The sequence below is a fragment of the Zingiber officinale genome, chromosome 5B (assembly GCF_018446385.1).
Source record: "Zingiber officinale cultivar Zhangliang chromosome 5B, Zo_v1.1, whole genome shotgun sequence".
Lineage (NCBI taxonomy): Eukaryota > Viridiplantae > Streptophyta > Magnoliopsida > Zingiberales > Zingiberaceae > Zingiber > Zingiber officinale.
In genome coordinates, this window is record NC_055995.1 from 13970961 (window position 1) to 13992970 (window position 22010).

Sequence of the window (22010 nt, forward strand, 5' to 3'; positions counted from 1 at the left end):
TGCAAAAGCTCTTATTCGTTCTGCTACTCTGCGCTTCACTTTCACAAGTAAGCTATTTCATCCAGAAATACTGACCAAGGTTCATCTTCTATTTAGTGTCAGTATAACTTTTTGTTTATGCTTGTATTATTTTAATTTCTAAAAGATAGTAGTTTATTACTATCTTACATTCTCCATATTGTACGCACTGCTTTTTTCGAAGATTTTAGAAAGAATAGTTTTAGTGAATTGCCCAACGGTGCAATTAAGAATCACGGGTCTTGAAGTATGAGTCTACTTAGGTTCCGAATCAAGTAACCAACTTGTGTCATCTGTATTATTTTCTTTTTATTTTCCGCTGCTTATTCTGTTTTGTTTGTTTACAAGCAAAAGAAACGTTTTTAATGTGTGATATCCCCCCCTCTATCGCATATATCGATCCTTCACAGAGAATATTCTACATGCAAATTATGTATTCGAAGTTTCCTTTTTACCAAATGTAGAGATTGTGCATCTATTTTAGAAAAAGTGTCCGATTATCTTTATGGTTTGTCCATTTTTTGAAATCATTTTGAGATTCGTACATAAACAGTGACACTATAAAAAGTGTCTCCATCTACAGTCGTAGATATGCAATGCTACGCAATCACATACTCTCATTTGTTACTGTTCATTCCACTATTCACTATTTTTAAATCAGTCACTAACTTGAGTGTCGTAGGGCTTACGTCGGGATCTCTTCCCTGGCTTGATTGCTAACACTTCTTTTTACATACAAGATAGCGAGGAATTTTCATTTGATCAACATCAAAGTTATCTTTCCAACTAGTCACCTTCTTTATTTTTAGACCAGATCAACCGTACTATTTTTTAAATAATAATAATAATAATAAATCGCCGAAGCTAATAAAAAGATAATTAATTATTTTGATTATATATTTAATCATATCCCATTATAAAAGCACTAAACTACATCTCAGAGTGGTGCTATAAATTATTCTTATTGGACATTATTATTGTTGACAAAGTCTTACATATCTTTGTGAAAGATAATGCTTCAACTGGTAACTCTTCACGGTTACTCGAATGTCGGGAAGGGGTAGCGAAGTGAAGGAACTAAGAGAAGATTAACCTTCTTTGAAACACTTGCTCCGAAAGTTTCAGACATGTCAATGTCCTCGGCTTTCACTCCCTTTGGAAACGCCCAATCAAAGTGGAACAGAAATTTAGACAATGTCAGTTCTAAAGTCGTCAATCCAAAGGTCATGCCTGCACACATCCTTCTACCGGCACCGAATGGCAAGAACTCAAAGTCATTGCCTTTGAATTCTTTGTCGACACCTTCTTCGAATCTCTCCGGCTTAAAGCTCTCAGCATCTTTCCAGTATCTTGGATCCCTTCCTAGTGCCCAAACATTGATGAGGACTCTTGTTCCAGCAGGAAGTATGTAGCCAAGAACTTCAGTAGTCTCTTGAGCCACTCGTGGAAACAAGATCGGGAATGGTGGATGCAACCTTAAAGTTTCTTTGACCACTTGATGGATATAGTTAAATTGTGGAACATCAGTCTCCTCGATATAACCTTTATCCTCCATAGCTCCTCGCTCTCACCTCCTTCTGAGCTCTTTCTAATGTCGAAGGGCGCAACATGAGCTCGGACATTGCCCATTCAATGAGGCTTGCAGTTGTGTCCGTCCCTCCAGCGAACATATCCTGCTCAAACCAACCAATGAAGAAATCATTATAAATTTGATAAATATGTCGCTATATGAAACATATAGGCACATATACTCACAATCGCAACAGCCTTGATATTGCCAAATGAGATTGGCACTTCTAGGTTGCCTTCATCTTTGAGCCTGAGTAAAACGTCAATAAGATCCTCCTGTTCACCTCTATCACGGTTCATCTGATGCTCCTTGATTATTTCATCGAGGATCACATCTAGTTTCTTGTGATATTTGATTAACTGAGCGCTAAATCCAGTGAGGACATCAACGACTTTAAGGGATGGAAAAAGATCACCAACGCTAAATCCGCTAGACATTTTGATGACTTCTTTGAGAATCTGCATGAACTTTTTCTGTTGCGGGCAGCTTCTCCCAAACGAAGCTTGGACCACGATGGAGTTGGTTAACTCGTTCAGCCTCTCCCCCAGGTTGACTGGCTTCCCGATGGCTGCAGCGTAGCTGACGTCGCTCATGAGACGACCGACCTTCTCCTTCCTTAAAGACGCAAACGACTTGACACGCTTTGAGCCGAGCAGCTCCATGACGCAAATTTTGCGCAGCTGGCGCCAGTAATTGCCGTTGGAGAAGGCGATGTCGCTTTGGCCGTAGGCAATGATCTTGGCGGCAGTGATCTCGGGGCGAAAGGCGAAGTTGGCGTCCTGCTCCTTGAGCACCTGCTGCGCGCCCTCCCGCGAGCTGATGATGATTTGGTCGACTTGGCCGAGTTGGAGCTTCATGACATTCCCATGCTTGCGAGCTAGGTCGCGGAGCGCGTGGTGGGGCTGCTTGCCGACGAGATGATGAAAGTTGCCAATGAAGGGCAGCCTTGAGGGGGTGGGAAACTCCGGCCCCACGTGGTTAGGCTTGGAGGTGAAGAGCCTCCTGACGATGATCAGGAGAACAAAGAAGATGGAGAGCGAGATGGGAAGAGACGGGAGTTGAAACTCCATCTTGAATCTCGATGTGCAGTGGCTTGGCTAATTGGCTGTGCCTTGCGGGACTTTATATAGCAAAAGCTAGTTAGACAGTGCCCAGGCAACGACTTTATTACCAGAGGATCCCTGCTGGTTTGAGGATATGGGACCAATCCTGTAAAATTTAGCCACATTGCCTTCGTCATTCCGGCGTCGTGGATTTGACATGTCTGATGCAAGGGGGCGCAGCCACGGTGATGGACTCCCACCCACTTATTTTTTTTCAGAAAAATTAATATTTTTTTAATTTTTTTTCAACCCATCAAAATTATTAATAAGTACTGGGAAAAATAAATATTAAAATCCTGAAGCAAAAAATAAAATAAAATAATTTAAAATATAAACAAATCTAATTATTGATGAGGACGTTGAATTAAAATTGGATTAAGTTTGAATAAAATTAAATGGATAGATATCAAGATAAAAAATAAGTTGGTTCAAATTAAGATTAATTTAGATATGATTAAATCAAATTATGATGGTAGATTAAATTGATTTGATTAATTTAAAATAAATTAAAATATTTTTAAGAATCTCTTTATTCTCCACGTACTTTGTGTTGGGATCGAAAAGTAGCTAGAGGGGGGGTGAATAGCTCGTCGCGTGCTAGGTGCTCGTCGTTGCTTGTTTCTTCAAAGATGAGCAGCGGAAATACAGGAAACAAACCACACAACGCTAACAAGGTTGGTTTACTTGGTATCCACCTCACAATAGGTGACTAGTCCAAGGATCCACACCTACTCACGCACCTTCCACTAATAAAACCCTCCTTTTCGGTAACTACCGAAGGCGGAGAAGCCCTACAAGTTCACACTACAAGAAGAAGGGGAAAGGATACAAAATACAAGCACAAAGCTTACAATGAGTACAAGAAACCCTAACCCTAGCTTTCTTCCTCTTGCAATAGATCCGCCTCTTGACTTGGAAGAACCTCCAAGTACTTCAAGAACTGGCGTGGAGAGCTCTGTGGAGTCGTTGGTGAAGATCTGAGGTCTGTCGTGGAAGCGATACCGAAGGAAATGAACACCTGCGGCTTAAATCGACGCTAACGGTCGAATCCCAATCGATTGGAATGCTCCCAATCGATTGGAATGCTCCCAATCGATCAGGGAGGCTTTGGATCGATCCATGGATCGATCCAAAGCGCCTCTGTGCTCTGGAAGAACGCCTGGATCGATCGGCTGATCGATCCAGGGCTTATCGCGACACACAGCACCTTCCCAATCGATCCACTGATCGATTGGGACCTCTGGATCGATCGGTTGATCGATCCAGAGGCATTCTGTGCGCTCGCGACTTCCTCCCAATCGATCCACTAATCGATTGGGACGAAGGCTTCTCGCAGGGACACCCCAATCGATCGACCGATCGATTTGGCTCCAGCCAATCGATCGGCTGATCGATTCGTCTTCTGGTTTTTGCCCAAAACCAAGTCCCAAGCCTCCCAAACCAACACCCGGTCACCCTTGACCTGTTGGTTCATCATGCCTAGCATCCGGTCACCCTTGACCTGCTAGGACTCCCTCACCAAGTGTCCGGTCACTCCCTTTGACCCACTTGGACTTTTCTTCATCTTGCCAAGTATCCGGTCACTACCTTGACCTACTTGGACTTTCATCAGATGTCTGGTCAACCTTGACCCATCCGGATTTCCCCGTGCCTGGCTTCACTCACCAGGACTTCCAATCTTCCTAGCTTTACTCACTAGGACTTCTCTTCTGCCTGGCTTCACTCACCAGGTCTTTCACCTAGCTTCACTCACTAGGATTTTCCTCACTGCCTAGCTTCACTCACTAGGTCTTTCCTTCTGCCTAACATCCTAGTTAGTACTTCCCAGTCAAGTATCTGGTCATCCTTGACCTACTTGACTCTTCTTCAATAAACCTTGTATTGTCAAACATCGAAACTCAAACCAAGACTCAAGTTTGGTCAACCAGGTCAACCTTGACCGGAGGGATGTTGCACCAACACTTTGCTCCCACCGCCTCATGCTGCCCTTTTCCAGACACCTTTAGCTTCATCTCATGCACTACGCTTTTCTTGTTCTTCTTAATTCGTTCTTGTTGTATCTCTTCCAACCACTAAACTGCATCCTTTACATGTCCTCTTCTCAACAATAGCAGCCCTTGTTACCGCCTTCTTTTTCAATTTTTAACCAACAACAAGCACCAACACCAGCTGCCAGAGCTAGTCAGGGACATCGTCAAAGCCCGTCGGAGCTAGTTGAGGTCATCGGCAAAGAGATCCTTTTACTATCTCAATAACTTTCTGTTTTATTTCTTCCTTGTTCCAACTAACGGCAATAAATATTATATTGTTACTTATTTTTGTTCCTCGTAACATGCATTGCTAATTCCATCACCCACTGCTGAAGCACCTAAGGTGAGTTTCAGCACCTAAGGTGAGAACCGACAACTCTCATATTGCCTAGATCAAGAGGAATCAAAGTTTTCCATATTTTTGAATCTTCTAGTATTCTCATTCAAAAATATTGTAGTAGGTACATTATTCAAATATTAGAAGTGAGTTAATGATGGGAATAGATGTACATTTTTTTATGTATATAGGAGGTAATACTTCACCACATAATAATATTATAAAATATTTTGATAATTTGATGAATATACATTGTTATATTGACAAAGTGATAAATACATAATCTTCATAAGAAAGGTAAAAGAACATATTGCAAGTTACACCAACTATTGAAAGCATTTGATGACTCACTTTATAAGCATGTGAATTTGAGGGTAAGATGAATCTCCATCTTCTAATAATCATAGAAATATTATCAAGATGCTAAAATTTATAGGGAAAATGTATAAGAGTATTGGGACATCATTTTATACAAAGCTTCAAAAATATAAAGTATACTTCACCAGATATTCAGAAAGATGTCTTGAAGATTCTTGTCTATGGGTATGAAAAATGAATCCGACCCGACAACTTGATCCGAGTCAACCCGAAAACATCAAGTTTGGGTTGGGATTTTCGGGTTTGGGTCGGGTTCGAGTTGGTGGATTTTTGGATTGAAAATTTTCGGATCGGGTTGACCAAAATTTAAGATTTAATTGATATTTTAGGATTATATCAAATTTTATTTTAAAAATTAAGATGATTTTATGTATATTAATATCAATGTTAGTATGATAATGATGAAGCATTAAAATAAAAGTGAAGAATTATAGAGAAAATAACTAAAAAAAATCATTTTGAATTGAGTTATTCAAGTCGGAGTCGAGTTTGGGCTAGAGTCAAGTTTGGGTTCAGGTTTAGGGGTTTCAAGTTGTATTCGGATTTGGGTCGGATTCAGGTTAGGATTTTAAAAAAAATCCCGACCCGACCTGAACTGAACCTGACCCGACCCGACCCACCCGAATTGACACCGCTAATCTTACCAACCAAATGAGAACCAAGATTCATAAAGAAATCGAGGATACAAAATTTACATTTTAGTTGATGAAGCAAGAGATACATCTAATAAGGAGAAAATGATTATTGTATTAAGGTTTGTGGATATTCATGGCTTTTTACGAGAGCGGTTCTTTGTCATTGTACATGTGACTGATACAACTGCTGCAACATTTATGAAAGAAATATCTTATGCTTTTGATTGTTATGACTTGCATATCAATAATATGCGAGGACAAAGATATGATGGTACTAGCAATATGCGTGGCTCTTGGAATGTGATGCAGGATCAATTCAACATGACCCTTTGAATTCCAAACAGTCATAACTTTTGATTTGATACTCATAATCAAGATCTGCAAAATCTCACTCGTGCATAATTTGAAAAATATATATTTATTACTAGGGTATCCATAACCATCAACTTTCGAGTTGAAATTTCACCGTTTAGGACCTAAACTGAGCCTCTGAAGATTTTATTACTATTTTTAATAATTTTTATTTTTTTATTATATTTGGGGTATTTTTGATATTCCTATTAATTATTGATCATAGTTAGTCTATAACAGTGTACTGCTTTATTAATTTTAATTTCTATAAAGAGATTCCCTTTTATAGAAATATCTCTTTTCTTTTTCTATAAGATTAAAATTGAAGTTGATATTTTAGGATTTCTATCCTTTCTTGGTTATAGGGTTGAGAGTTTATATAAATACATGTATGGCTGCATGGGAATTAATCCCTCTTTTATTAACAAAGTTTCTTTTCTGATAAATCTGACAAGTTTTCATTTTTTTGGTGTTCTCTCTTATTGAATTCTCCTCCAATCTCCCCTCTCATTAGCCTGCAGGATAATCATTATCCTGTCTAGCGATAATTGGTATCAAAGTTGGTCGTGTCTGAATGAGGAAATCAAGTGTCAGATCCAATGGAAGGTCGATGTGGTTATATTGGTCATGATCACAACTACAAGCAGGTTTCGATTGAGGAAGCCAAGCACCATGAACATAGCATCCAGGACATGATGACGATTGAGGATTTACTTAAGCAAGTTATAGAGTTAAACCAGTAGACGGAAGCAATGGTGGCGACATAAAATCTTGAAGGTTGGGAGATTTCAGATCGAGGATCTAAGTCTACCTTTAAGAATCCTTACTACCGTCATATTGCTAGCCAAGAATGTTGTATTCAGGAGGAGCCTTATTAGGACCTTGGTTTTCAAGTTGAACTATCCAAATTTTCTTGTATGTTACAAGCAGAGAGTTTTGTCGATTGGTTTGATGAAGTGGAGTGAATTTTTTAATATAAGAAGGTTCTAGTTCAAATGAAGGTGAAGTTGATTTCTATTAGACTCAAAAAGTGAGCCTCAGTGTGCTAGGAATAGATGTGTCATTCACGAGATAGACAGGGCAAATCCAAAATAGATGACTAGGAGAAGATGAAGAAGAAAGGAGGGCTAACTTTCTGCCTTTTGGCTACACCCAAATTCTGTTTCAATGATTTCACTCGTTGAGATAGGGAGTGAGATCGATCGATGAATATATTGATGAGTTCCACCAGCTAATCGCCCGAAATGACCTATTCTAAATAAAGGAATAGATGGTCGCATGATACTTAGGGGGTTGCGTCAACCCCCACAAGATGCTCTCAACCTTCATTCATTTTTAACGATGTCTGAAGTCTACCAGTGTGCACTAGTTGTTGAAAAATAATAGAACCAGAAGCTAGTGGTGAGAGGAGAGAAGATGAAGAAGAAATGGAGGGGCAACTTTCTGCCTTTTGGCTACACCCAAATTCTGTTTTAATGATTTCACTCATTGAGATAGGGAGCGAGATCGATCGATGAATATATTGATGAGTTCCACCAGCTAACTGCCCGAATGACCTATTCTAAATAAAGGAATAGATGGTCGCATGATACTTATGTAACACTCACGAAATTATAAGATATGAGTATTATTTTTCGTTAAAGCATAAAAGTAAGAGGAATCAAAAGAAATAATAGAGATAAAAAAAAAAAAAGAGAGGGAAGGTTTGAACCTTGAACCTCCCACAAATAATAGAGTTAAATTGGTGTATGATAACCACTAGAATAATGAATAATAGATGGATAGAAAGGAATGGAAATTGTAGTTAAAGGTGAGAAGAAAGAACTAAGTAAAAGAGTAAGAGAAAACCAAGTTGCTTACCTTCTCTTCCTCTTGGTTAAGAGAGGGAGCAAGAAAAAGGCAAATTGCCTTCCCACCCTCTTTCCTTCTAGTTTTCGTGGGAATTAAAGAGGGAAGAAATAGAGGAGTTAAGGGAGAATGAATAAGGACATGATTCATTCCATGATGAATAAATAGGATTTAGAGGAGAAAAGAGACAGAGAATTTCTAATTCTTCTTCTTCCTCCTTCTTCCTCCTCCTTTTTTCTTCTCCACCAAAACTTAGAGCTTTTCTCCCTCATTCTCAAAAGTCAAGTTAAGGTTTCCTCTCTAAGAAAACCTTATTTCCAAGAAGGAGTCTCAAGGATTACCTCTTACAAGAAGAAGAAAACAAAAAGGGAAAACTAAGAAGAGAAGTTCTTCTTCCTCCTCACAAGGGTATCATTTTCTTAAGGAACAACAAGCGGGAATTAGGTAAGTTTCCCCTCACCTATGGTACAATAGTTCATGTGTTTTTCTATGAGGTTAGGTTGCTTAAAAACTTAGGATTTCTTTATGGATTTTTGGCCAAGACAAAAAGAAGACCTAGGAAATTTTAAGACCCAACTAGATATGCTCAATATGTTTCTTGTAATATGTATCTTATGGTAGGGGATTAATCTAATGTTTCTATGCTGGAATGTTTGGTTAGAACTTGGATTCATGATCCTAGACTCTCGTCCAAGCATGAATAAAAGAACTAGGTAAGTTTAAGACTCAAACTAAACATGCTCCCTTTGTTTTTTTATGATATGTACCTTATGATAAGAGAGTTGTTAACATTTCTCATACTTGTATGTTGCTTGGAATTAGGATGTCTCCCTTTCAACTTTCGGCCATGATAAGATTAAGGGCCTAGGAGAACCTTAAACCTAATCTAAGCATGCCATGATTCTTCTTAAGATAAGGTAGGAAGTTAATATGATATGCTCATGCTTGTATGTTGATTAAACTTTATTTCATGCTTATGAACATTCGGCCATGGTAGGATTAAGGGCCTAGGAGATCTTTAAACCTAAACTAAGTATGCCATGATTTTCCTTAGGGCAAGATATGAAGTTAACATGACATGCTCATGCTTGTAGGTTGGTTAGAACTCTATTTCATGCTCCATGAACTTTCGGCCACAACAAGTTTATAAGCCTAGAAAATCTAGAACTTGAACTAAACATGCTCATGATGTTCTTGGTAATAAATACTATGAAATTTGTTTAGAGTTTCCATGCTTTTATGCCACATGAAACCTAGTTACATGATTTACAAGCTTCGGCCATAGTAAGTTTATAAGCCTAGGAAACCTAGAACCTAAACTAAACTTGCTTATGATGTTCCTTATGATATATGATATGATATTGGTTTAGAGTTCACATGCTTGTATGTTGATTTTTAACCAAATGTGATGCTTGATGGTATTCGGCCATGACAAGTTTATAAGCTTATGAAACCTAGAACCTAAACTAAATATGCTTATGATGTTCCTCATGATATATGATATGATATTGGTTTAGAGTTCACATGCTTGTATGTTGCTTTTAACCCAATGTAATGCTTGATAAGATTCGGCCATGACAAGTTTCTAAGCTTAGGAAACCTAGAACCTAAACTAAACATGCTCATGATGTTCCTTATGATATATGATATGATATTGGTTTAGGGTTCACATGCTTGTATGTTGATTGTTAACCTAATTTACAATCATATGTTTCGACCACTATATGAAAAATTAGGGTTAGAGACCTAATTATGATCTCCATGTGTCTCACATGCAATGCTTCATGATATGATAAGGACATGCTATGCTTCTATGTTTGTTTACGTATGCTCATGATCTATGCATGTTGATAACCCTTATGATATGCTGTGTGCCAAATTATGTATGCAATTATGATGAGTTGTGTGCCCAAACTATGCATGTATTTATGATGTGCTGTGTACCCAAATTATACATGCTATTATGATGAGCTGTGTGCCAAATTATGCATGTGTTTATGATGTGCTGTGTGCCCAAATTTATGCATGCTATTATGATGAGCTATGTGCCCAAATTATGCATGTTTTATGATATGTTAAGAAATATGATATGCATGAAATGATAAGAACCATGATATGTATGACATGCTACTTTACTTTATATGGCTTGTACCAAGGGTGAGCTCCATAAGCGCCCCGGGGTCGATGGACTAAGAAACTGGCCTCGTTAGGGATGGACTCTTAAGTGCCCCTAGGTCGATGGACTAAGAAACGGGCCTAGTATGTATGCCTTGTAGGGTTCAAGAGTTGCTACCTTGGACCTATATAGGACGCGCGCATTTATGTATGTGGTACAAGCCGAGGCCCTAGTTATGTTGAGATTATGTTTAAGTATGTATATAATAAGTTTTCAAAAGACATGTTGCATATATATATTCATGATGCATGTTTTGAAAGTCATCTTGCATATACCTTATGATTATGCCATGATATGCCATGATACTTATGATTATGTTATGATATGCCATAATGCACCTTATGATTATGCCATGATATGCCATGATACTTATGATTATGTTATAATATACCAGAATGCACCTTATGATTATGTCTTGATATGCTATGATACCTTATGATTATGTTACGATATGCTATGATGTGCTTTATGACATGATATGATTTGATGCTCTTATGAATATGACATGATATGATAAGATGTTCTGTATTTTATGTTTATGAGAGTTACGATATGATGCTTCTATACATGATATGATGAGTTTACTTCCATGCTTTATGCCTTGTGATTATGCTACGCTATACGATTTTTGTGAGTAGGAATGATCTTACTGAGCCTTGTGTGCTCATAGCTTACTTTCCTTGTACTACAGATAAAGGCAAGGAATGGATGAACTAAGGGAGCATCAGGAGGGGCAAGAAGGATGTGTGTGGTAGTGGCTCGGCTAAAAGAGAAAGACCTTCTTTTATTTAATAAGAATTATGCTTAGCTTATGTTATTGTTTCATGACTCCATGACATTTAATCATGCTTACTGGTTTTATGACTTAAAATCATGTTAAGCATGCTATGTGACCTTATATGCTAGGTAGTTAGTAATGGTGATTTGAAAAGAAAAGAAAGGTTTTAAAAGAGAAATTTTATAGACAAGACTTCCGCTGTTTTAAGAGAAAAAAAAAACTTATTAGTATGCAAGTAAGTAAGTAAGTAAAGTAACCCCTGCCCCTTGAGCAGGAGGGGCGGGGCGTTACAACTTAGGGGGTTGCGTCAACCCTTACAAGATGCTTTCAACCTTCATTCATTTTTGACGATGTCTGAAGTCTACTAGTGTGCACTAGTTGTTGCAAAATAATAGAACCAGAAGCTAGTGGTGAGAGGAGACCAAAACGGTAGATCAGTTTACCCTCAAGGTTCACTATCCATACCACAACAGCCTCCACAGGTTAATCCTAATGCGCCTATCACATGTTATCATTCTAGTGAATAGGAACACAAGGCTAGCCAATGTAGGAAGCCTGCTCCTGCAAATCAGAAAGGAAAAAATCTATTGATCGAGGAAGATATAGAAAAAGAGACCGAAACAATTGGCCACCCGATGTATGATGCGCTTGTGAGGTGATTTATGGTGACAACCAAGAGACATTGGTCATTCATAAGAGTATACTAACTCCCAAGAGCAATTCGGAGGAAAATTGGTTGAGAACCAATATTTTTCATACTACCTACATCATCTCAGATAAAGTCTGCAAGATGATCATCAACAACGACAATTGTGAGAAATCTGCTGAGACTATCCAAAAATTATAGCTAAAAATGGACTGTCATCCTAAACCATACAAGTTATCCTGGTTGAATAAATATAGTGAGGAAACAGTAGATCGACAATGCCTCATGTCTTTTTCAATTGGCAAATATTTTGATAGTGCTTAGTATGATGTGGTTATCATGGATGCATGTCATGTATTATTGGAGCAACCTTGGCAGTATGATCGCAGTGCTATTCATGATGGGAAAAAGAATATCTATAGTCTTTAGTTGAAGGGAAAAAAATTATATTAGCGCCACGGCGGGAAAGAACCACTCCAATTTTGGTAGCCAAGAATACTAATCTGCTTTATATATCCAGGTTTTTAGATGAGATGGAGCATAGAGGCGTTGTCTATGCTTTGCTACCATGCCAGAGCAAAGGCAAAGCCATGGACACTGAGTTACCATCCAGAGTACAATAGCTGTTAGCTGATTATGATGAGCTGATGCTAGAGGATCTTCCTTTTAGGCTACCACCCATGCGAGATATCCAACATCAGATTGACCTTATTAGGGGGTCGAGCTTGCCTTACTGACCAGCAAATTGCCTAAGTCCCAAGGAGCCTGAAGAATTACAATGACAAATGGTAGAATTACTGAAGAAGGGTTATATCCATGAGAGCATTATCCCATGTACAGTTCCAGCCTATTAGTGCCAAAGAAAGATGGTTCATGGCGTATGTGTGTTGGCAGCCGAGCCATCAACAAGATCATGGTGAGGTATAAATTCCCAATTCCTCACTTGAACGACATGTTGGATCAGCTATTTGGTTCTAAGGTATTCTCAAAAATTGACCTTAAAAGCAAATACCACCAGATCAGAATAAGGCCAGGAGATGAATGGAAAATTGCATTCAAGACGCAACATGAGCCATATGAGTGGATGGTCATGCCTTTTGGATTGTCCAATGTACCTAGCACCTACATGAGATTTATGCATCAGATTCTGTGGCCTTTTCATAGGAAAGTTTGTGGTGATCTACTTTGATGACATGCTTGTCTACAGTCTGACATAGGCATCCCACTTTGATCACCTCCGTGCTGTTTTTCAAAAACTGAAGACAAAGTGATTATTTATGAACATGAAGAAGTATTCATCCTTTATTACATCGATAACTTTCCTTGCCTTTATTATGTCTATTGATGGTGTGCATGCAGATCAAGCAAAGATAGATATAGTCTTGGAGTGGTCGTAGCCAAGGTCCTTGCACGATGTTAAAAGTTTTCATGGCTTAGCTTCTTTCTACTGTCGATTTATCAAAAATTTTAACACTCTGATTGCCCCTATCACAAAAATTTGAAAATGAATTGAGCAGTAATAAATTATTTGAAAAGAAAGATGTACTTTCATTAAAAAAATATTTAAAATAGTTTTTAAGTTAGTATTTAAATCAATATAATTCATATAAAATTCAATAGTTCAAAAAAAAATTCAAATTTTTTCATAGATAGAGAACATAATAAATTTTCATAAAAAAATAAAGTTTACAAAAATAACTTTGTGGAATATTTTAAAATTAAAAATATAATTTTTGTTAAGAAATTCATAAAAAAAATTAATGGTCAACAAATTTTAAAAATTTTCCTACAATAAGTAATGAAATCCTCTTTCTCAAAAAAATTAAAGATAAAATTAATTTCAAATAGAAATTATATGAAATAATTTAACTAGATAATTCTAAGAAAAAATTAAATCAATTTAAAAGTATGGCATGTATGAAAATTTAATTTAAGCACGATTTTAGAACCCAATATAGGTTCCTTCCAACCTGATTAATCAAAAACTTTTTAGGAATATATTTTGATAATAATTTTCTAATTTGACTCTTATGATATCTAAAATATCAATTAAATCCTGAATAATTTCTAAAATTTAAATTTCAACATGCAGAATTCTTCAAATTTTCTAATTCTTCTTTTAGTTTTTTGTTTTCTATATTTATTTTGTCGAAATCTTCTAGTAGACAAGATTTTGCTAAAGTTCATTTTAGCTATTGGTTTTCTTTTAATAATTTTTTATTCCTATGTTCAAATTGACATGAATTTTTGGATAATATTTTAATAAATTTGAAAAGCTGGTTAAGAGGTAGAGACCGTACCTGACTTACCTCATCTATCCCATTATCTGAAGCTCCTCTTGAAGAGTTGCTTTCTTCTGACATTGCTCCTCCTTCATCGATGCTCTCGACGCTCATCTTCGATGAGCTTGCTTCGTCGTCTTCTTGGTGACTTGCCATCAGTGCAAGTGCGGCATAGGCTACGATTTCCGAATCTAATGATGACGTTTTGTCCCACATCGCCTTTAGATTCTTGTACTTCTTCTAGGTCGGTCTTTTGTCTTTACTGTTGTCCTTGTCCTTGTTCTTTAGTTTTAGACAGTTGTCTTTAACATGTCTTTCTTTATTGCAATGATAGCACCTCACTTTTTTTTCTTCTTTTATCCTGCACTTGATTGAACTTATTAACTTTAAAAAACTTTAAACTTCCTTACCATGAATGTCGTTTCATTGTCATTAAGAGATGTTTCAAAGTCTGGTTAATCTATTTTTACCTTTAAGACAATGTTCTACTTTAACTCCTTTTTATATGCACATCTAGATTCATGAATTTCAAAAGAAGAGAATAATTCTTCTAAATTACTTACCTCTAAGTCTATAGAGATAAAATATGCATCTACTAGAGTTGACCATTAAGGAGTTCTAGGGAAAGCATTAAGTGCATACCTTAGCGAATCTAGGTTGGTTACCTTTTCTCCAAGATTTGTGAGTTCAGTGACAAGCTCTTTTAGCTTGGCGTGCAATTGAGGAACTGTTTCACCTTCCTTTAGTCACATATTCATTAGCTGGTTCCTAAGTAGATATCTTCTTGTGAGCTTGGCTTCAAAGGATCCTCTGTGAAGCTTCAGGAATTTTTCCTAGAGGTTTTTTGCAGACTCTAGACTTTGATTCTGTTTACCTCTTGAGGTGGCAGTGTGCTTAGCAGATGGAATTCTATTTTTCCGTTGGCTATGAACTCAGCATGTTCTTTCTTTGTCCAGTGTTCTTCTTTCTTCAACTCACCATTGTTGTTGGTAGGTATTGAAAAATTATTTTTTAAGATAAGAAATATATCAAAATCAGTTTTAAAAAAAAACTCCATTTTCTCCTTTTAGTGGATGAAGTCTCCGTCAAACTTTAGCGGGTGGATGCTTGTTCTGGCCATCGTCTTTTGTGCTTCATTCAGCGGTTAGTCCTTTTGAAGTGGTTGGGCTCTGATACCACTTGTAGGTACCTTGCGACCGGCAAGAGGGGGATAAATTGTCGTGCACAAATAAATGACAAATACCTTTCTCAATTCGATCAGGCTTTAAAATAATTACACACTAAAAATATAATAGAATTAAAAAGAGTACGAGATAATAATTTTACTTGGTTGGAAATCAGAGGATTGCTACTCCAAGGAAGATAGGCTCACTATCAAAATCTCCTTCTTGAACAAAATGTCGGAGGCAGAGAAACCTCGTACATGAAAATGTAGCTCGGAAGTGAAGAACTGAATAGAATTCGAAGTACAAGGTGTGCTGTTCAAAAAGGAGAAGACCAGAGCTTTATTTATAACCCACTGGTCAAAAATGACTGTTTGCTAACATGGCACGGTCCAAACACCCAAACTCTTTCCAGGCGCCTCCAGTGTGGCAAATCTTATCATCGCACAAATGGCTACACAAGGGGCACGGGATAAAATTTTATCTCGCTCCGAGTAGCCAGACCCTTGTGGATCAGCATCGAGGAGTTGAGGCGCCCTGGGTAGCCCCAAGGTGGTCTGGGCGCCACGAGTAGCTTCCGCTCTGGTTCCACTCACTTAGGTGATTTTGGACATCCGGAATAGGACTCACCCGAACTCATTTTCTGGCCTTCTCAAGCAGTCTTCCGCTCAGGCTTCTCATCCCTCAAAAATGTTGTGTGCTTCCTTCTCGTTTGTCAACATACTCTTCCGCAGCACCTCATACTTCGGACGGGCCTAGTCTATTGACCCTCTCCCATGCCATCCTTCTCGCTAGTTGCGTCTTTCGCTCGACTTCCTATGTTACTAAGTTCCTGCACACTTAGACACAAGGCATCAAATCACAACAGGACCTAACTTGACTTAGTTGATCACATCAAAACTACCACAGGGTACTTACACTATGTGGGTGACTTATTTACAAGAGTTCACCTTCACACTGAGGAACCAATCTAGAAGTCTGAATCATGTTGCAGATGCCTTGAGTCGTCGTTCTTCATTACTCACCACCATGAGTACCAATGTTGCAGACTTTAAGGTGTTTCCAGATATGTACTAGTTGACCCATCATTTGGAAGGATATTCCAAGAGATATATAATGGACATCGACATGATTTTATTTTGCATAATGGTTATCTATTTCATGGTTTGCAATTTTGCATTCCAGATTACTCTTTGAGGCAGTAGATTATGAGTGAGCTTCATAATGAGGGGCACTTTGAACATGATAAGACGTTGACTCTCATCTTTGTTAATTTTTATTAGCCCAAGTTAACTACTGAAGTGGCCTATTTTATGGACTGATGTGTTGTATGTCAGCGATCTAAGGTGGTACTCACCAATGCAGGCTTGTACATTCCCTTACCTATCCCTGAAGCTTCTTGGTTCGATGTCAGCATGGATTTTGTATTGGTATTACCTCACACCCAATGAAGCTCGGATTCTAGTCTTATTATGGTTGACAAGTTTTCAAAGATGACACACTTTATAACTTGTAGAAAGACTATAGATGATGTCTGGATTACCTATCTTTACTTCAAGGAGATCATGTGCTTACATGACATTTCTCACTCCATGACTTTGAACTGTGATACCAAGTTCATCAGCCATTTCTAGAAGAGCTTATGGAGAAAACTAGGAACACAATTAAATTTTAGCAGTGACTACCATCCCCAGATAAATGGGTAGACTGATATGGAAAATCATAGTTTAGGTAATCTTTTAAGGTGTCTAATAGGAACTACACCAAAGCAGTGGGACTTGGTGTTACCTCCAACAAAGTTTACCTACAATAGATCAAGAAACAAGATCACATGTTTGAGTTCTTTTGAGATTATCTATGGGTGGAACCCATCAGGGGTTCTGGACTTAGCCCTTGTTTAATGTATGGGATGATTTAATCCTAAAGTAGATGAGATGACAGAATATCTTCGGAATATTCGTAAGTAAAATTGGTAATTCTGGATAGCAATATCAAGTACAAAACTCTGGTTGAAAGTCATAGTCATCAAGTACTTTTTGAGGTTAGAGATTTTGTCTAGGCTATTTTAACTCATGATCATTTCCCTGTTGGTGAGTACAATGAGCTGAAGGATAAAAAAGTTAGTGGGACTTGGTGTTACCTCCAACAAAGTTTACCTACAATAGATCAAGAAACAAGATCACATGTTTGAGTTCTTTTGAGATTATCTATGGGTGGAACCCATCAGGGGTTTTGGACTTAGCCCTTGTTTAATGTATGGGATGATTTAATCCTAAAGTAGATGAGATGACAGAATATCTTCGGAATATTCATAAGTAAAATTGGTAATTCTGGATAGCAATATCAAGTACAAAACTCGGGTTGACAGTCATAGTCATCAAGTACTTTTTGAGGTTAGAGATTTTGTCTAGGCTATTATAACTCATGATCATTTCCCTGTTGGTGAGTACAATGAGCTGAAGGATAAAAAAATTAGATCGTGTGAGATACTGCAAAAGATCAACAACAATGACTACAAGTTGCACCTTCCTAGTCAGCTGAAGATGTCTAATGTCTTCAATGTGAAGCACTTGACTCCTAATTCAGTAGATGTTGATGAGGCTACTATGAACTCGAGGGCGAGTTCTTTCCACCGAGAGAGACTGATGTAGAATCAATCCAACATGACCCCTTGAACTTCAAACAGTCATGAGTTTTGACTCGGGACTCAGAATCAAGCTCTATTGAATCTCATGCGTATAGAATTTGAAAATATATATTTATTACTGGAGTACCCATAACTGCCAACTTTTGGGCCCAAATTCCACCATTTTGGCACTTAATCAAACTTTTGAAGATTTTATTACTATTTTTAATAATCTTCATTTTATGGTATTTAGGGTATTTTTAGTATTCTTGGTAATTATGAGTCATAGTTAATCTATAATAGCGGTTTATATTATTAATTTTAATTTGTATCAAGATATTTTTTTCCTATAAAGATCTCTTTTCTTTTTCTATAAAATTAAAATTGAAATTCATATATTAGGATTTCTTTTCTTTCTTAGATATAGGGTCTAGAATCTATATAAACACATGTATGGCTGCATAGGAATTAATCCCTCTTTTATTAACAAAGTTTCTTTTTCTAATAAATCCGATAAGTTTTCCATGTTTTTGGTGTTCTCTCTTCTTGAATTCTCCTCTAATCTCCCCTCTCATTAGCCCACAGGAAAATTACTATCCTACTCGGTGTCAGAATGGATTATAGGCTCTTTTCTTGAAAGATTGTTCATGTTCATATTATATACATTATTTCTCTCCTTAACTTCAACTAGCATTAACTGCAGCTGCTAAAAAGAGGTATCCATTTGGTTTTTCTTTTCAAAATTGAATTTCATTTTATAATGTCATTAATGCAACTACTAAACATCATACTGAGTTACATTCTACTCAAAGAATTGAAGTTGTGCATATGTTAACTACTAGTGAACATGATACCGATAGAGTGAGGATGTAATCAAATTAGAAATTTACTATGAAAGACTCATTGAAGTTTAATATTTAAACTCAATTTTTAGCATAATTGATATGTATAACTCTATGATTAGCGTGTTAGAAAACATAGTGCATGATAAGTCTTCTAACTCCATAGTGATGAAACTAGTGGTTTGTTAATTGCAATAAACTCTTTTAATAAATATTCATATTACATTTGATGCAAAAGATAATGGGGATAACCAATCTACTTTGTTGAGCATTGTGAGTGAAATCTCTAGATATTTGACGTCGGACAGAATAGCGATTATCTTGTGGGCTCACAGGTTTGAGGAGAAAGCAAGAAGAGATAACCTTTATCCTCTAGATTTTTCTGAAAAAAATATATATTTAATATTTGAGGATTACTCCTCAAATAGCTAAACACATTATTATATATACTCCAACCCTAAGACACAAAGAAAGAAAAGAAATTTTAAAAGAAAGGAAAAAATTATTAACAAACTCATAATCTAAATTTTCTAAATAGACTCAAAATAAAAAAAAAATACAAAAATACAAAAGAAAATAGAAATTATCAAAAATACCTAAAATACCAAAAAAAAAATGAAATTACCAAAAAGAAATAAAAATTACTACTAATAATAATAATAATCTTTGAATCCTACTATATCAGTCACCTCGATTTGAAAAGAAATTATCCTTAACTTCAGAGTAGGGTTAGGTTGTAGCCCAAGAGGAGGAAAATCATTTGACACCATATAGATAATTATTTGTTATGGACAGATGCTTGCTAGATGTAATCTAATATGTTTGACTATATTGTCATCTACAAATGACTATGGACCATCACATGGCTCAATCTAACTGCAACCCTGAATGTGTTCCAGCCCTATCTCCTTCATCTATTTCCTTACCACTTTGGCTTCTTCCCATCTCCTATCCTTGGAGTACAAATTTGCCATGAGAAGGTAGTTCCCTATGCACTCAAGCTCAATCTCTAGTAGATGTTCAAAGTCAAGTCACCCAAGCTCAACATCACCATGTACCATTGCTCAGCACGCCCCATGCCTTGCAGTTTGGCTCAATTGGCATCTTTTCGATGAACTCATCAATCTCTTGAAGCATTCTGCCGCATCTTTGGACTTGGACCATGCATGTGTAGTGCTCTATCTTCAACGAAATGTCATAGGGGAAAGGCATGGCATCGAAGATGTTGCAAGCTTTATCTACTACCTGGAATGACCACAGACAGATAGCACTATCATGAAGATCACGATCACCTTCCCCTTAGGATGCCCACTCATCATCTCCTAGATCTCACACCCAAAGTTGTGCTCCATGCCTTTGGTCACCCACACCATGCAAACTTTTGAAGCGCAGGGCTACAGCAAGAAACTCAGGAACACGCAGATGCTCAACCCTATTGCTACGAGCACCATGCGATTGTACATGTGCACCAAGTAATGAAGCCTGGTGAAGTGAAGCCTATGTACCCAAAGGTGCCATGGTGGCTTCACCACTAGCCGCCTCATGAAGTCTCCTATCGATCCCGCCAGCATCATGTGTTCCACTTCTTGCTCAATGCCATCTTGAAGGTGAGCCACTCAGAGAGCATAGACAAGGGTGCCAAAGACATGTTCGGCATCAAACCCTCTCTCACCTCGTCATCTTTAGATGAAGGATTTGTTGTGTTGCCATCTTCTTCATCTCTGTCAATCACCAGGAAGTAGGGACAGCAATAGCGTTGTACAGGAGCGAGTTTGCCATCCTTATCCTCACCCTGAATTATATTCACTCCCTCATCCCAGTCCCCATTCTCGATTTTGTTTAATCAGGGAATCCCCATCCTCGATCTCGCGGGGATTAGATCTCCATCCCCACTTCAAATGCTCATTAACTTGGCAAAAAAGATTTTTAATTTTCAACTTCTTTCATCAAAGTATTAATACAAGAAATCAATTATATTATATTATATTATATTGGGGTAGATTTAAGGATGGGGATAGCATCCCCATACTTTCCCCCGTTCAACTTGTGGGGATTTGAAAAATCCCCTAATATAAACCCAATTATGAAAAAATTCCCCAAATTCGCCCCCCCCCGGCCCGTTTCAAGTTTTCCGACAGGACCCCATGGGAAAAATTATCATCCCTATTAGGAAGTTCCTATTGGATCGTGATGCACGTGAGAAGGGGGGTTAATCACGTGGTTTTCAAAAACACTTCTTTGTCGGTTTTAAAAACATGAGTACGCAGCGAAAAGTAAGAACTTCGAAGATAAGAAAGTACGAGAAGAACACAGGTGATTTTTTACTTGGTTCGGAGCCTTCGGCGACTCCTACTCCAAGGTCTAGATCCCACGAACCTATCGATGGGCAATCAACTAAAAACTTCTTTCGGTACCCCCGGAAGAGAGAATCGAGTACAAAAGAATTAAGTCAAGTGCAACAAACTGCACTTTCCCTTTTATAAAGATTATGTACAAAAAACAAATGTTACCAAAACTCTTTAGGTATTGAAATAAGGTGCTTTGTGTAGATGTCTGTCTGCCGAGCGTGATCAGAACTCCTCGGAGCAGTCGTCGGGCTCAGCAGCTTCACAGTAGAGTTGCAGCAGGAATTGGGAGCAGTCGAAGGCTCAAATGTGCGCACAGTAGCTCGTATGTAGTTGTTGTTCCAAAGCATCCTCGAAACTACCTTATATAAGGCTTGGAAGGCGCCTTCCAAAGGCCTTGAAGGTGCCTCCAATGAGATAGAATCTATCCCGACATCGCTGCGCCTTATCTGTGAACTGGTCAAATTTTATCCGTGGAAGGTGTCATCCATAATCATGGAAGGTGCCTTCCATGAATAGTACAGAGACGTCTTCCATAACCATGGAAGACACCTTTGGGTACTATTCATCCGAAGGCAGCTTTGCTTCTTTGCTTGCTTTCTTGCCCTACAACAAATGTGTTAGTCCAAAATACTCTGCAAGACAAGTGTTAGCATAATATAAAAAATAGAGTAATTAGTTCCTGTCCTTTCAAGATCAGGAACTAGTCAAGGTCTCAGTTTAGGGATCCCAAATGGATCTAAATTGGACTGACACCTACTGTCCCTCAACTAAGACGCATCCTCACAGTCACTCTCCTCTAGTGACTTACATTTACTTACCTTTTGCCAGACATTTGGTCAGCCCGTCGACTAGTCTGGACTTCGTGCTAGCTATTCGGTC

General features: G+C 37.8%; 2 protein-coding genes across 2 annotated transcripts; both read right to left on the bottom strand.

The window, feature by feature from the left end:
* Positions 1-1057: 1057 nt before the first annotated feature.
* On the bottom strand, positions 1058-1573 carry LOC121986515 (alpha-humulene 10-hydroxylase-like). The gene has a single exon (XM_042540484.1). It carries the CDS (start codon positions 1571-1573, stop codon positions 1058-1060), a length of 516 nt encoding a protein of 171 aa, XP_042396418.1.
* Positions 1574-1647: 74 nt separating this feature from the next.
* LOC121986516 (premnaspirodiene oxygenase-like) lies at positions 1648-2658 on the bottom strand. Its single transcript, XM_042540485.1, has 2 exons — positions 1770-2658; positions 1648-1691 (listed from the first exon to the last, which is right to left on the bottom strand). The coding sequence occupies exons 1-2, from the start codon at positions 2656-2658 to the stop codon at positions 1648-1650; spliced, it is 933 nt and encodes a 310-aa protein (XP_042396419.1).
* Between the last annotated feature and the right edge of the window lie 19352 nt (positions 2659-22010).

Bases quoted from the DNA above. Each gene is read 5' to 3' on its own strand.
- LOC121986515 (XM_042540484.1), bottom strand. From the start codon at position 1,573: ATGGAGGATAAAGGTTATATCGAGGAGACTGATGTTCCACAATTTAAC.
- LOC121986516 (XM_042540485.1), bottom strand. From the start codon at position 2,658: ATGGAGTTTCAACTCCCGTCTCTTCCCATCTCGCTCTCCATCTTCTTT. The intron at 1,692-1,769 runs GTATATGTGCCT...TGGTTTGAGCAG, and splicing joins CAAGGCTGTTGCGATTGTGA to GATATGTTCGCTGGAGGGAC.